General features: G+C 43.0%; 2 protein-coding genes across 6 annotated transcripts in view; both read left to right on the top strand.

Annotated features, from left to right (window-relative positions):
• LOC141127054 (fatty acyl-CoA hydrolase precursor, medium chain-like) overlaps positions 1–3,395 on the top strand; it is a 39,577-nt gene extending 36,182 nt beyond the window's left edge. For both annotated transcript variants that reach the window (XM_073613195.1, XM_073613193.1), the window contains 3 exons: positions 71–220; positions 2,344–2,416; positions 2,854–3,395. In XM_073613195.1, coding sequence (XP_073469296.1) covers positions 71–220; positions 2,344–2,416; positions 2,854–3,028 — 398 coding nt within the window. In that variant the 3' untranslated portion in view covers positions 3,029–3,395. The remainder of the gene's footprint in view (positions 1–70; positions 221–2,343; positions 2,417–2,853) is intronic.
• Positions 3,396–8,082: 4,687 nt separating this feature from the next.
• Positions 8,083–14,144, top strand: part of LOC141127053 (fatty acyl-CoA hydrolase precursor, medium chain-like) — a 34,780-nt gene continuing 28,718 nt past the window's right edge. For 2 of the 4 annotated variants that reach the window (XM_073613190.1, XM_073613188.1), the window contains exon 1: positions 8,151–8,389. In XM_073613190.1, coding sequence (XP_073469291.1) covers positions 8,317–8,389 — 73 coding nt within the window. In that variant the 5' untranslated portion in view covers positions 8,151–8,316. Of the gene's footprint in view, positions 8,112–8,150; positions 8,390–14,144 lie in introns of those variants that run through there. The other 2 variants (XM_073613192.1, XM_073613189.1) reach the window with 2 other exon arrangements.

Below are 14,144 nucleotides of genomic sequence, written 5' to 3'. Positions count from 1 at the left end.
TTATATATGATGACAGGTCCACTTTAGGCCGGATTGACCTGTTTGTGACTCTCCATCTCTTATTGTACAGACTCCGGACTTCCTGTCTATTTCTATGAATACCAGCACCGCCCGTCCCTGTTTGATGGAGTCCGGCCGGACTTTGTGAAGGCGGATCACGTGGATGAGATTGTCTACGTGTTCGGAGGTCCCTTCCTGAGAGACGGTGTTCTCTTTGCAGGTGAATACAGCTCACTATGCCGCCATTAAGGCACACAGGAACAGAGCTGAGGCTGTCAATCACAGGCTGTGTGCTGGAGCTCCCTCCCCTCCCTGTCAATAGTTTTCTTTTGGTGTCAGGAAAACATGTCAGAAGTGACTCATGCAGATAGCAGAAGAATGAAGCAGAAGACAGAAATTACACTTAGTGCTCTGGATTGAGACAAAAACACACTATAGAGGAATATGCTTTGTTCATGTTTCATGTCTGAGGTTTACAACCACTTTAGGCAATGCCTGGGCTGCTGGTTGGAGGTAAACCTCCAATTAACAAAGCCCTTAGTTTTTATTTCATGTAATGCCCGATTTACCTTTTTATCCTAAAAGTGTATTTGAGTGTCTGCGATCAGATCTGCACTCAGGCAGACAACAGAACAGCCTCTGGGGGGGCTTACAGCCTGACACTGAGCTTACATGGCTTGTTCTGGCAGAGAGAGAATACTAGCGGATTTAAAAAAAAATCTGTTATTCCTGAAAGCTAAGATTGCATTATATTAACAATTCAAGAGCAGAGAGTCAGATTATTACAAATGTACATAAATACCTTATATAAATAAAAAACAGATAACTAAAATAAACAAACAAACAAACAGATAACTCTAAATCAAATAGATAAATAAATGAATAAGTACATAACTAAAATTAAAAAAATAAACAGATAACCAAATACATTCAATAAATAAACAAACAGATAAGTAAACTAATTAGATAACTAAATAAATGGATAACTCAATTAATTAAATAAATGAATAAATAAACAGATACCCAAATAAATTAAAAAAATAAACAGATAACAAGATAAAAAAAAATAAAAAAACACATAACTAAATTAATTTGATACCTAAATAAATGGATAACTAGATTATGGTAATTAAATAATTAAGTAATTTAATTAAGTAATTAAAACAAACAAAAAGATAACAATATAAAATAAACAGATAACTAAATAAATATTTCAAAGATGATGATTATATGGGTGTACTTTACGAGGATGAGTAATGTCCTATTTGAATACATAGGTAAGAGGTTTAGCTTTATGTGAAATATGGTGTATAATGCATTGATTCCTTTTGAGTTTTGATCTGATGATCTTGTGTATTGGCTTTGCTCTGGAACATGTAGGTATTATTTCTTATGCTCAATAAAACCTTTTTTTGTTTGAGGAAAAAAAAATACAAATAAAAAGATAACAAAAAAATGTATGCACTAAATAAAATAAATAAATAAATAAACAGATAACAAAATAAATAAACAGATAACTACATTACTTGGATAACTAAATTAATTAAATAACTAAACAAACAAACAAACAGATAACTAAATAAAATAAGTAAAAAAATAAATAAACAGATAACTAAATTAAGTAAATAAATAAATAGATAAATAAATGCTCACTGGCGATTGATGTACTTTGATGGATGATGTATGAGTGTATTTTAAGCCCTAATCTTGTTTTTCCCTATAATTTACAAAATAATGGGTTACATTTCTAATATTCCTGACACTAGTTAATGTACCTTACAGAACATTACTGGGTGAGGAAACTTTCTTTTTCCCTCCCCTGCCCCCACTGGGCTCATTTAAACCACCCTTCCCCCTTCTGAGCTGCACACTTACCTAGATCGGGCACAAAATCCAGCCGTGTCAGGGCACGATTTTCACCTTCGGCAGGTCAGGCCTCTTCTTTCTGCTGTCTAAGCTTCACTTAGAAGACAAAAGATGTCTCCATAGAAGAGTATGAGGTTCTACTGCACGCCTGTAGGTAGTGGGAAGAGACCCAGCCAGTTGGAGAGGAACATTTTGGTGAGATGTGGCTGGACCTGGTGTCAGAACTAAGGAGGTATCCAACTGAGAAGATGGGAGGGTAGGTTAGCAGAGCTTAGTTGATGGGGCACAAAGGAAAGGAAAGCTTTGTTTCAAAGGTTCCTTACCATAGGTATGATATCAAATCCCGTATCTAGGATCTGTCATCCCAGTCTGATCTGCCTGCTATGGCTTACTCCACTCTTCACATTGCCTTTTTTTTTGTTTGGGTTACAAAGTCTTCAAATCTCTGGATTTAAAGTGTTTTTTTTTTCCATGAAGGTCATGCAACTGATGAAGAGAAGGCCCTCTCCAGAACCATCATGAGATACTGGGCCAACTTTGCACGGAACGGGTAAGAAGACATGTGGCCCTTCCTTCATAGAATCATTGTTGTTGGTTTGTAGATCCTAAATATGAGGAGAATGAGGCAGCAGATTCAAAACAGGTCTGCTCTGAGAACTTTGTAGGACTTTATGATCTACAGAACCAATAGTTACATTTATTTGCTGATGCTCTCTAGAATTGTTACATTGTATTTCTTGTTACAAAGATGCATGTATTCCTTATGCTCCTCAAGTCCATCTAGTGGCCATAGTATAGTATTTTACTACTGCCCATAATAAAAGAGCATTCGTTCAGAAGAGGAAATAGCCTAAAGAACATTAGTTTTTACCTGATTCAAACAGGCTATGTGATTTTTTTTTGATCAGATTTAGACAGATTGTGAGATGCAAATGCATTTTAATATGATGCTCTTAATTAAAATGTGAATGATCTTATTCCTGGCAGTAACCCCAATGGACCTGGTCAGGTGGAATGGCCTCTGTATGACAAAAAGGAACAATACTTGGAAATTAACTTGAAGCAGAAAGCATCTGCCCGGCTAAAGGAGGACAAGTTCAATTTCTGGAGCAAGATCCTTTCCAGAAGGGTGGAGGAAGGAGGAGAGCATATTGAGCTGTAGACCTCCATCCATTCTTCATATGTCCATTTCATTCTCTACTTCTTTCTTCATTTCTCCAAGGAACCCCAAAGTGATGGAACCCAACATTCAATTTGCATATCCAATCACACAGAGATAGTTCTTTCTTTCTCCATCTCTTCTGGCCCCCCCCCCCCCCCCCATCAATCTCTGTCTTTCTCTCTTCCTTCTTCTCCCCGTTCTCTCCATTTCTCTCTTCTACCACCTTCCTGTGTCTCCATGTAAAGTTTAATACACAACATTTTGATATAAAGCTAAAGTTCAGTCTGTTCATATTTTGCCTTGCTTCCTTCCTCATCAACTTGCTAATGACATTTTTAAATAAAGCTTTTTCATTTTTATTACATAACTTATTTTAGACCCTGTACTTCTCTCTACAATGCAGGCAGATCATGGCTGGTGGGAGGGGCCAGCAAGGTGCTGTTCATAGCTTCCTGAAAACACATCAGCACCCTGCCTCAGTGCTCCTCTTAAAAACTTTCAGTCCTGATGAAAGCAGTGGGCTGGCTCTTGGCAGGATTTACGCAGATATCAAAATGCCTTGATGGGTGGGTGTCAGGCTGGAGGAGTGGGCATTCCTAGACAGTCTACATCTTCATACAGACTGCCCTAAGGAACACTTAGGTGCTGAGCCTCCATGATTGAAAGAACTGAAATCAAATGAATGCTCATGAATCAAATGAATGAAAGGTGTAAGCCAGGCTCAGTCAGGTTGGGGAGGAAAAAACTAGATGGTGTTGGACATCCTCCAGCCAGAAGATGAGATGGGCTCTCTCTGACTTTCTGCAGCTTCTAATGCACATTAAGGAAAGCTCACAGTGTGCAGTGAAATCAGAGTGGGCAATTAAAGTGAAGGGAAGGTCGGAGGCTGGATTACAGTGATCCCCTTTATTGGCCAACAATGAGTTGAGCTTTTGGGACCTTCCTTAGGTTATTGTCTTAAAAATGATACATTTGTAATCTTTAAAAGATAGGTCACAGCTTGCATCTTTAATATCTTTACACCAGAGAGGTCGCGTGCTATAACTCTCCCTCTCCAGACACCAGGGGGCCAGGTGAGTTACCTGGATTAGTGAGGATAGGAGATTCTGGGGATGACCCAGGCGATGGTCCCCCTGAGGGATCTGGTCTGCGCTACCAAACTGCTTATTTACCTGAAGACCTCGGCTATGTTCCTAAAAAAAACAGCACAGGAAGTAGAGAAAAATGGTGGAGGGCTGCTAAACTTTATTCAGGGAATGGAGTCTCCCTTAAGTGGAAGAACTTTTCAATTTTCTAATCCCTGGCTGTCACCAGAACTAGTGTCCCCATTGGAGACTTTACCCCTCTTTTCCTGTCCTGGTGACAACCCAAAATTTGTGATTTTCTTTCACTTTTGGTGGTAATGGAAAACGTGAAAAATAGAAAGGGTGAATCTCCCTAAAGGAGGCACAGACAGCAATAAAAACCTGACAGATGTTCTAATCCCTCTGCGCTCTATCCAAAACAAAAAAACAAAGGTTTTCCGTTAGTTAAACCTTAACATGAATGCGAGAAATGAAAAAAATAAATCAATAAAACCAGTCTGAGTGCTCACCTCTTCCCGTCTCTGTCTGGGTACATCCCTACACCGCTGCTGAGCCCTATGTGTAATCTGCTGCACTCACATTTAGAGTAAGGCCTCGTGAGTAAGGTTTTCGTGTTCTGGGAAAATTCCACACTAATTTCCAGACGCTCAAAAAATACGTGAAAATGGCTCATTGCGTTTGCAGTGCCATGAATTGTTAATGGAAGCCCAAATTATGTTAGCAAACCTATGTTTTGTAGCACAAAAAATTGCACAAAGCTTAATGCTGGGAACGGTGCTGGAGCTACTTTTGTTGTGTTTCTCGCAATGAATGGGCTTACCTAAGCTGTTGTGTGAAAACTGCAGCAAAAAAATTGTGAGAAAAAAGGTGCAACAAATGTGATGCAGCAGTGTGAATGGGGCCCCATTCCCCTGCATACCAACCGAAAGTTAAAATCAGGAAGACTGGAAATGCAGACACCAACTGCCAGCAAGTACAGAGAAATATAATTGATAAAACATGACAACAGCAGCCCCTCCTGTCTGCAGCTCAGACATATTACACATGCTGCTGGTAATCATTGCTGGTTTATTTTAGGTTTAGAAGGCACACAAAGTTCAGAAAGAGCTCAGACTGATGTCAAGAGGCGGGGTTTGAGACTGCTAAAGGAACACTGGAAAGATCAGAAAAAAATTAAAAAGTCAATTATTTTGGGTAATAATGATTAAATGAAAGATCATTAAAAAAACAAAGAATATTAAAAGCAAGACACAAATAAAAATATTTTAGGAATGCTATATATGAAATGACAAGACTCAATTCACAGTGTTATCCTAGGAATATAGCTCTTTGTTGCAGCCATGGGACTGTAAGGTTTAAATCTCAATCAAAATAACTGTCACTCCAATAAAAACATTATTTTAAAGGAGCCATATCCCTTTTAGATCTGAATACTGAGCCTACAGGCAGAATTCACAAAGATAACACACCAGCCCGAGGCTCCTTTCAGAAAAATTGTCAGTTATTTTTTCGGCTGAGTGCCAAATTTTAAAAATAAAAACATGTTTCCATAAATGGCAAGGCTGTACTATGATGTCATCAGCTGCCCCCAATATAAGTAACCACGAGGAGGCTTTCCATCAGTAGTTGAGTGTTTTTTTTTTTTTTAATTGCAGGTCAAGGTGAGATTTACTGCATGCGCAGCTCACATGGCAGGCCCACCCCAGTGAATGAGACCAGATTTGACATCCTTGTTGAGAGTCTACTAAAACATAACCTTCACATTGAGACTCCACCAGCATGTGACTGTCCCACTGAGACGCCACCGGCATATGACGTCCCTGGTAACAAGGTGGATGGTCCCTTAGTGGTGACAGCAAGCCGCAATCCCAACTCTACGCTGCTCTCATGCTTCTGAATAGGCCCTCAGACAGCCTAGCAGCCAGATGTCCCCGGGATAGGCCTCAGGCTCTGGCCTAGCAGCCCAGGGAAGCACAATTCACGTCCACCCAGACAGCTGTCCAAGAACCTCAATCACCTGACCTCACTCAAATAAATAGGCTCTCCCAGCAGGCCAAAGGACCCCAAAAGATCCCTGCCCATTGGCTGAGATACCCCATCTATTCCTAATCTGTTCTTGCAATGCCCTTGTCTTGTCTAATGTCACCAGGTACCCAGCCATCTAGTGACAGAAGAGAGAAGTGCAGCAGTTCCAGAATTAGGGTGGAATCAATGGATCCCCTATCAATTGGCCAAGGCAACTATACCTGCATGTGTGTAGATGCATATATTATACAGATATATACAGGCAGTGTTTCATTATTTTTGCAGTTTTTATTCTTGCAATTTTTATTTTATTTTTAGAATGTCTATGGACTTGTAATACAAGAGTTAATTATCCATAATTGTTCCTAATGGGTTAAGAGCTCTGACTGATCAATTAGTCCAAATCTCCAATCAATCTTGCTTAGCCCTGCCCCTACAATGGGGTTGTATTGCCTCTGTTAGCGGTTTTCCAGTGACTTGACAAAGCACGCAAGCCTGTGAAACCGGTAGTCACAGCAACAGAGAAGCCCTGCGCCATTGTTGACCGAGGTTGGTTCCTTCTCTGATACCTCAGTTCCGGCTTGCCTTCGATGACGCCCCCCTCCCTTGATGCTCACCACTGAGCTTTTCTTCTGGACACAGTCAGCTGCTTGGCTCTATTCACATTGCCAGTGTCAGTGACACCATCTTCCCATGTCGGTGGGTCTGGCTCTACACACCACACACTGCAGCTGGCGTGTCCTTGCAGCTTTCTATGGTCGGTATCCCTTGTTTGGGTGTCCCGGTTGGTCCTAGTGATCCATTAGTTAGATTGGTTTCCCATCTTATGGCGATCTCTGCGATTTTTGGCGCGTTTCCCGGCCAGGGTGAAACTGCAAGGCTACTCAGCATGCACTTTTTTACACACAAAGGCCTCTTAGGAATCCCATCACCCTTGGTGAATGTGGGATGCATTATTGCAGACTCACTCTTGGTTTCCAGAGTCCCTCGTGCAACTGAAAGAATGCAGAGATGCAAACCCCTCCTATTTGTGAAATTCTGATGTGTATTACATTTCCAGGGACATGATCCTCTGTGAGTATGATGTATTCACATGTCTCACGAATAGATATCTTGCTGTTTACCTGCTGTATCCACATACATTTATATTTTCTCTAGCACTTATATGTACTTATGTGTTTTTCTTTGTGTACACTTTTTTGAATAGAACAAACAGCCTGTAAAAAACCCCTGAAGAAGGAATTGGCTACTTACATCCTCCATCTCCGAAACATGTTGGGATTATCTGTGACCACACATTCACTGTAACCTCCATTTTTGAGGCTAGTGTGTTCCAGTATTCAATTGCTGTTCTATTCGCCCATGTTTAAATGCATTGTTTTTAGGTGTACTTACTTGTGCAATTTTAATATATATATATGTGTATATTCAATAAATTTATACTTTTTTACGATATTACTCCTTGTCATTCTGGCTTACTTTTCTTGCCCATAAAATCCCTGGGGCACCTCATTTTTAAAGTTTCTCTTTATTTGGGATGTGGCAGCTATATACTCCTGATTGGTTTCTCTCTTTAGCTTTTTTCTGCCGAAATATCAGGGTGCTACATATATTATGTGTATAGAATTTAAATTTAATATAACATTAACACAGGATTTTAGGTCTGCATGTGTGTAGATGCATATATTATACAGATATACACAGGCAGTGTTTCATTATTTTTGCAGTTTTTATTCTTGCAATTTTATTTTTAGAATGTCTATGGACTTATAATACAAGAGTTAATAATCCATAATTGTTCCTAATGGGTTAAGAGCACTGATTGATCAATTAGTCCAAATCTCCAATCAATCTTGCTTAGCCCTGCCCCTACAATGGGGTTGTATTGCCTCTGTTAGCAGTTTTCCAGTGACTTGACAAAGCACGCAAGCGTGTGAAACCGGTAGTCACGGCAACAGAGATTGTTGGCCGAGGTTGGTTCCTTCTCTGATACCTCAGTTCTGGCTTGCCTTCGATGAACGCCCCCCTCCCTTGACATTCACCACGGAGCTTTTCTTCTGGACACAGTCAGCTGCTTGGCTCTATTCACATTGCCAGTGTCAGTGACACCATCTTCCATGTCGGTGGGTCCGGCTCTACACACCACACACTGCAGCTGGCGTGTCCTTGCAGATTTCCATGGTCGGTGTCCCTTGTTTGGTTGTCCCGGTTGGTCCTAGTGATCCATCAGTGCCAGCCTTACAGCCTTGTGGTAACGTTGTCATTCAGATTTGTACTGTTTTAATCTTTGGAATAAACAGCCAGCAACTTTTGTGAGTATACATGTGGTTCATTGCAGAGAGGTGATAAGGGCGCTCTGGTGGAGGTGGGTAGCTGGTCAGAGGGATGATAGTGATGAGATGGCACTTCTGGCAGCACTTTGGTTAGAGGAGAAGCAACTCTGAAGATATAAAAAAGGAAAAGAAAGGCGCCTCTAAGTGCAGTATGTCAAATTTAATAGAGTGCACAAAGGGTTAAAAGCACTTACAAGATTGTTGAGTGTTAAAAGACATGATAAAATCAGGAGTCCTCATCTGTGGCATGTGTACCACCCCCTTCCCTACACTGACACCATCAGCCTTGTGTGTCCCGCAGTGAATACAGGCTTCCCTGCTGCCTCCTCTTTCCAACACGCATGAGAACGCTCTACAGCTGCTGGACGGCTCTACACTGCTCTCTACCACCGTGCTGAGGATGAACACATGCCACAGATGAGGACTCCTGATTTTATCATGTCTTTTAACACTCAACAATCTTGTAAGTGCTTTTAACCCTTTGTGCACTCTATTAAATTTGACATACTGCACTTAGAGGCGCCTTTCTTTTCCTTTTTTATGTGGTTCATTGCAGCCATTACCCATCAATTCCAGCTCAGTTCCTGAACGCTGTCAACCTTTTTTGTCAACTAGTGCAGCGTACCTAGGGATTTGTAAGGAGATGGCATAGAACTAATATCTCTATATCATAAGGGTACTGAAAATCCCTGTGCAAAAAAATCACAGGGGATTTAAATATACATATGGATACAAGAGGCAGTGTGGCTCACCCCAAAGCCTGTACAGCCAGCAAGTAACCTATTGAAGCCCAGCACTGCCTTACTTATTCCATCAACTCTAGAACTAGGACCAACTTAAATTCCTAATACTATCATTTTGCTATGTAAACCTTTATCCTTATGCTAAATACCCTGCCTTTTATACTCCACATAAACGGTACCCTTTATAAATGGATACTATATATGTATACTTATATACAGTATGTCTGTATAATATGCACAGAGAAATCCCAGCGTCTCTGGTTTACCTGCCCCCATGCTCACCCGGGGTCCTCTTCCTTGATGCCCTTCTGTGGCTGTTTGCCAGCTAGGCCCATCATTTGGGATGAGTGTCCCCACATTACTATATTCTTTAATATGTTTAAAAGAACTGTATGACATACATCTGCTATGATATTTATTTGTGCATATATACATACGTACGTTTTCCATCTGTATTTTAGTATGTACCCCTCTATATTCTTCTGAAGAAGCAGGTACCCGTGAAACATGTTGAGAGCCTGATGGCCTACACCAGGGATATGCAATTAGGGGACCTCCAGCTGTTGCAGAACTACAAGTCCCATGAGGCATAGCAAGATTCTGACAACCACAAGCATGACATCCAGAGGCAGAGGCATGATGGGACTTGTAGTTTTGCAACAGCTGGAGGTCCGCTAACTGCATATCCCTGTCCTACACCAAAATCCCCCTTGAGGAACTCCTCAGGTAGAGGTGCCTCCCTCGGTGGGGATGTAGGACACGCTAAGGGCCGGTTCACACGGGGGCGACTTGTCAAGCGACCTAGCCGCCTGACAAGTCGCCTCCCGTTCTGTACAATGGAACCGTTCTAATCGGAGCGACGCAAGTCGCTCCGACTTAGAAGAAAGGTTCCTGTACTACTTTGGGGGCGACTTGCATAGACTTCTATACAGAAGTCGTCTTGCAAGTCGCCCCGGCAGTCGTGTGCAGGTCGCCTCGGTGAGGCGACCTGCAAGTCGTGCCGCGTCTAGTGTGAACCGGCACAAAGAGTGAATTGTTTTGCCTGTATGTTGTTGTCCTGATGGATTGTCTTTTTATATAATGTATGTGTATACAAATAAGATTTATTGTTTTTAAAAAAATATCCTGTAATGTCCTCTGACAGCACCAGGAGAATCCTGCTGCCCTATCTATCCCATTTTCTCTCTATATTATTTGGGATGTGGGTACCTATATTTTAGAAATCAAACCAGCTCTGAGCAATTAGTTCTCAGTTATTTTATTTCACTGGATGGGGCATTGTGATCACTGATGGATATAAGAGGGACTTTTTTGGGGGCATTTAAAATTTTTTGAATAGAGAACTTTTCAAATGTTTGGGTGTCTTTCTTTCTTGGTTATAATTTTTTTTCCTGAATGGAGTAGCAACACCCTTTACCTATTTAGAGCGATTTCCAGTTGGTGGTCACTGCAACACCTACTTACACTCAAAGCCATTTCTCAGAAATTTGGATGGAGAATAGTGTGTTTGGATTTCTTACTCAGTGGGGGGGGGGGGGGATTGGGTCCAGGGGCCCCCTTATTTTTAAAGGGGCTTCTAGATCCTGATAAGCTCCCTGCCTGCCAACCCCCACAACCGCCAGCCTTGAGTTGTAAGTAAGAGACCCTTGTCCTCATTATGCTGACAAGTTGATGTGCCAGGGGGTCCCCCCCATGTTGAAGATATGTAACCTGGTATGGTTCAGGAGGAGAGGGTGCACACTCCCTCCTTCTTTCCTAGCCAGCCAGGCTGCATGCTCAGATTAAAGCAGAGTACATACTATGTTTTATTCTTTTCGTTCAAGCCAGTGGCTTTAACAAAAATACTGTCCGCTCCAGGCCTGAGCCGCTGTACTAACTATCTGAAGTAAGCACAGTGATCTCCCCCACTGAGCTGTTGTGTTCTGACAGGGGGGTGGCCAGAACACTACGAATGGCTGAGAGCGCTGATTGGGAGCAAGTCGGCTGCTGGTTTTCCAAACGGCTGGCTTCTATGGGACGGGGTGCTTTACACACAGGCCAAATGTTGGCTGACTCAAGGGGTCTAGTATTCATTTTGGGGGGGACTCTACACATTTTTTACATTCTTGCTGTAGGATAAGCTTAACCACAAAAAAAGTGACATTTTTTTTTTTTTTTTAATCAACAAAAAGGTTTTTATTGATGAGAACACAAGGCATTACATGGTACATATTGCATAAGTATGACGCATATGAAAATATAAAGAGAGTATCAGGAGCAGGGCCGGACTGGCCTACTGGGATGCCGGGACATTTCCCAGTAGGCTGCCTGCCCTGGGGCCTCTTTGATCTATGCTGTGGCTGTGGCTGCAGCCCAGCGCTGCCCTCCCTCCTCCTCCTCCTCCTCCTCCCTACTTGTAACACACAAGAGCGCACAGGAGATGGCTGTGTCATGGAGCTCAATGTTAAATGTTTGGCCACACTGTGACAAAAGTCCCATTCTCCTAGACCAGCTCATGTGATAGATGCAGTGTTCTGTCCATCACATGAGCTGGTCTAGGAGGAGGGCGGGACTTTTGTCATAGCGTGGCCGAACATTTCACAGCTCCGTGACACAGCGGGAGATGCCTGCTGACTGCTGTGTGTAATCCAGGCACTAAGGCTGCAACGATGGTGAGGCTTTATGAGGTCACAGTAAGGCTGCAATGAAGCATGGTGAGGCTGCAAAGAGGGCACAATAAGGCAGGGCACAGTAAGGTTGCAATGAGGGCACAGTAAGACTGCAATGAGGGCATGGTGAGGCTGCAATAAGGGCACTGTAAGGCTGGAATGAGGGCATGATGAGGCTGCAATGAGGGCACAGTAAGGCAGCAATGATGGGCACAGTAAGGCGGCAATGATGGGCACGGTGAGGCTGCAATGAGGGCACAGTAAGGCGGCAATGATGGGCACAGTAAGGTGGCAATGATGGGCACAGTGAGGCTGCAATGATGGGCATAGTGAGGCTGCAATGATGGGCATGTGAGGCTGCAATGATGGGCACAATAAGGCTGCAATGAGGGCACAGTAAGGCTGCAATGAGGGCACGGTAAGTCTGCAATGACGGGCACAGTGAGGCTGCAATGAGGGCACGCTGAGGCTGCAATGATGGGAACAGTGAGGCGGCAATGATGGGCACAGTGAGGCTGCATTAATGGGCACAGTGAGGCTGCATTGATGGGCACAGTGAGGCTGCATTTGATGGGCACAGTGAGGCTGCATTTGATGGGCACGGTAAGGCTGCAATGAGGGCACGGTAAGTCTGCAATGATGGACACAGTAAGTCTGCAATGATGGACACAGTAAGTCTGCAATGAGGGCACGGTAAGGCTGCAATGATGGGCACGGTAAGGTGGCAATGATGGGCACGGTAAGGTGGCAATGATGGGCTCGGTAAGGCGGCAATGATGGGCACGGTGAGGCAGCAATGATGGGCATGTGAGTCTGCAATTATGGGCACGCTGAGGCTGCAATGACGGGCACGCTGAGGCTGCAATGATGGGAACAGTGAGGCGGCAATGATGGGCACAGTGAGGCTGCATGGACTGGCACAGAGGCTGCATTGATGGCCACAGTGAGGCTGCATTTAATGGGCACTGGTGAGGCTGCATTGATCTCTTGTATCATGTCCGCAGTCTCTGACCATCTTCTGTATCATGTCTACATTCTCTTAACATCTTTAGTATCATGTCCTCAGTCTCTAACCATCTCCTGTAATATGCCTGCAGCCTCTGACATCGCCTGTACCATGCCCGCAGCCTCTGACATCTTGACATCTCCTGTACCATGCCCACAGCCTCTGACCATCTCCTGTAATATGCCCGCAGCCTCTGACCATATCCTGTACTATGCCCACAGCATCTGACCCTCTCCTGTACTATGCCTGCAGCCTCTGACCATCTTCTGTACTATGCCACAGCCTCTGACAATCTCTTGTCTTATATCATGTCTGCAGTCTCTGAGGGAGTCTGGAGAGGAGTCAAGAGTGGGAGCGCAGCCGGGATGGGGGTCATGGGAGAAGTCAGACATGTGTGGACTGTGTAGAGGAGACTATAGGAAAACCAGAGCCACCAAGCTGGAGCAGACTGACTGAGCCCTGCAAGGTGCACCTGAGAGGAGTTTAGTGACAGCACCGCCAGGCCAGTCTGAGGGGGGGTCACTGATGTAAGGAGGGAGTGAATACATTAATGTAAGGGGGGAACTGATATAAAGGTTTCCCCCCTATATAAGTAACCCCCAACCCCCCCCCCCTTACCTTAGTGTATTTTCTGCGGAAGGTGGTCTCTGGTCACCAGAGTCCCCCTCCCCCCCTCACATTCCCAGAGTCCCAGGTGTCCCCCTTGATGATTGCTTCACTTTTACTACTTTTAACTGAAATAGATAGATAGATAGATAGATAGATAGATAGATAGATAGATAGATAGATAGATAGATAGATAGATAGATAGATAGATAGATAGATAGATAGATAGATAGATAGATAGATAGATAGATAGATAGATAGATAGATAGATAGATAGATATCCCTAGCCCTATGTGCTTTCATATCTGTCTTATCTATATACTGTATAATACGCTCTTCAAATGTACTTTAAAATGCATGGTTTTCCCTTTTATGAACAAAAAATAATGATGTTATGCTGTTGGGCTGGGTTGAAATTATTTCCAGGGCTGGTTTTTATTCCCAGTCCAGCCCTGATCAAGAGTCTTAATTCTCACAACAACATAAAAGTGGCATTAACTATAGATCCAATACTGTTATCATACAACCAAAAAGTAACAGCATTGTATCAGCCTAGTGCTCCTTCAATAAAGAAACACATTTAAGATAAATTAAATAAAAATAAGAGAAGTAAACCAACCATTGACATATCACCAGGGGTTCAGATCCACCATGCATGCAAAGCACTCCC

The sequence above is a fragment of the Aquarana catesbeiana genome, linkage group LG02 (genome assembly GCF_042186555.1).
Source record: "Aquarana catesbeiana isolate 2022-GZ linkage group LG02, ASM4218655v1, whole genome shotgun sequence".
Taxonomy (NCBI): domain Eukaryota; kingdom Metazoa; phylum Chordata; class Amphibia; order Anura; family Ranidae; genus Aquarana; species Aquarana catesbeiana.
Note: the sequence above shows the minus strand (reverse complement) of the source record. Positions and strands in the feature narration are given on the sequence as shown.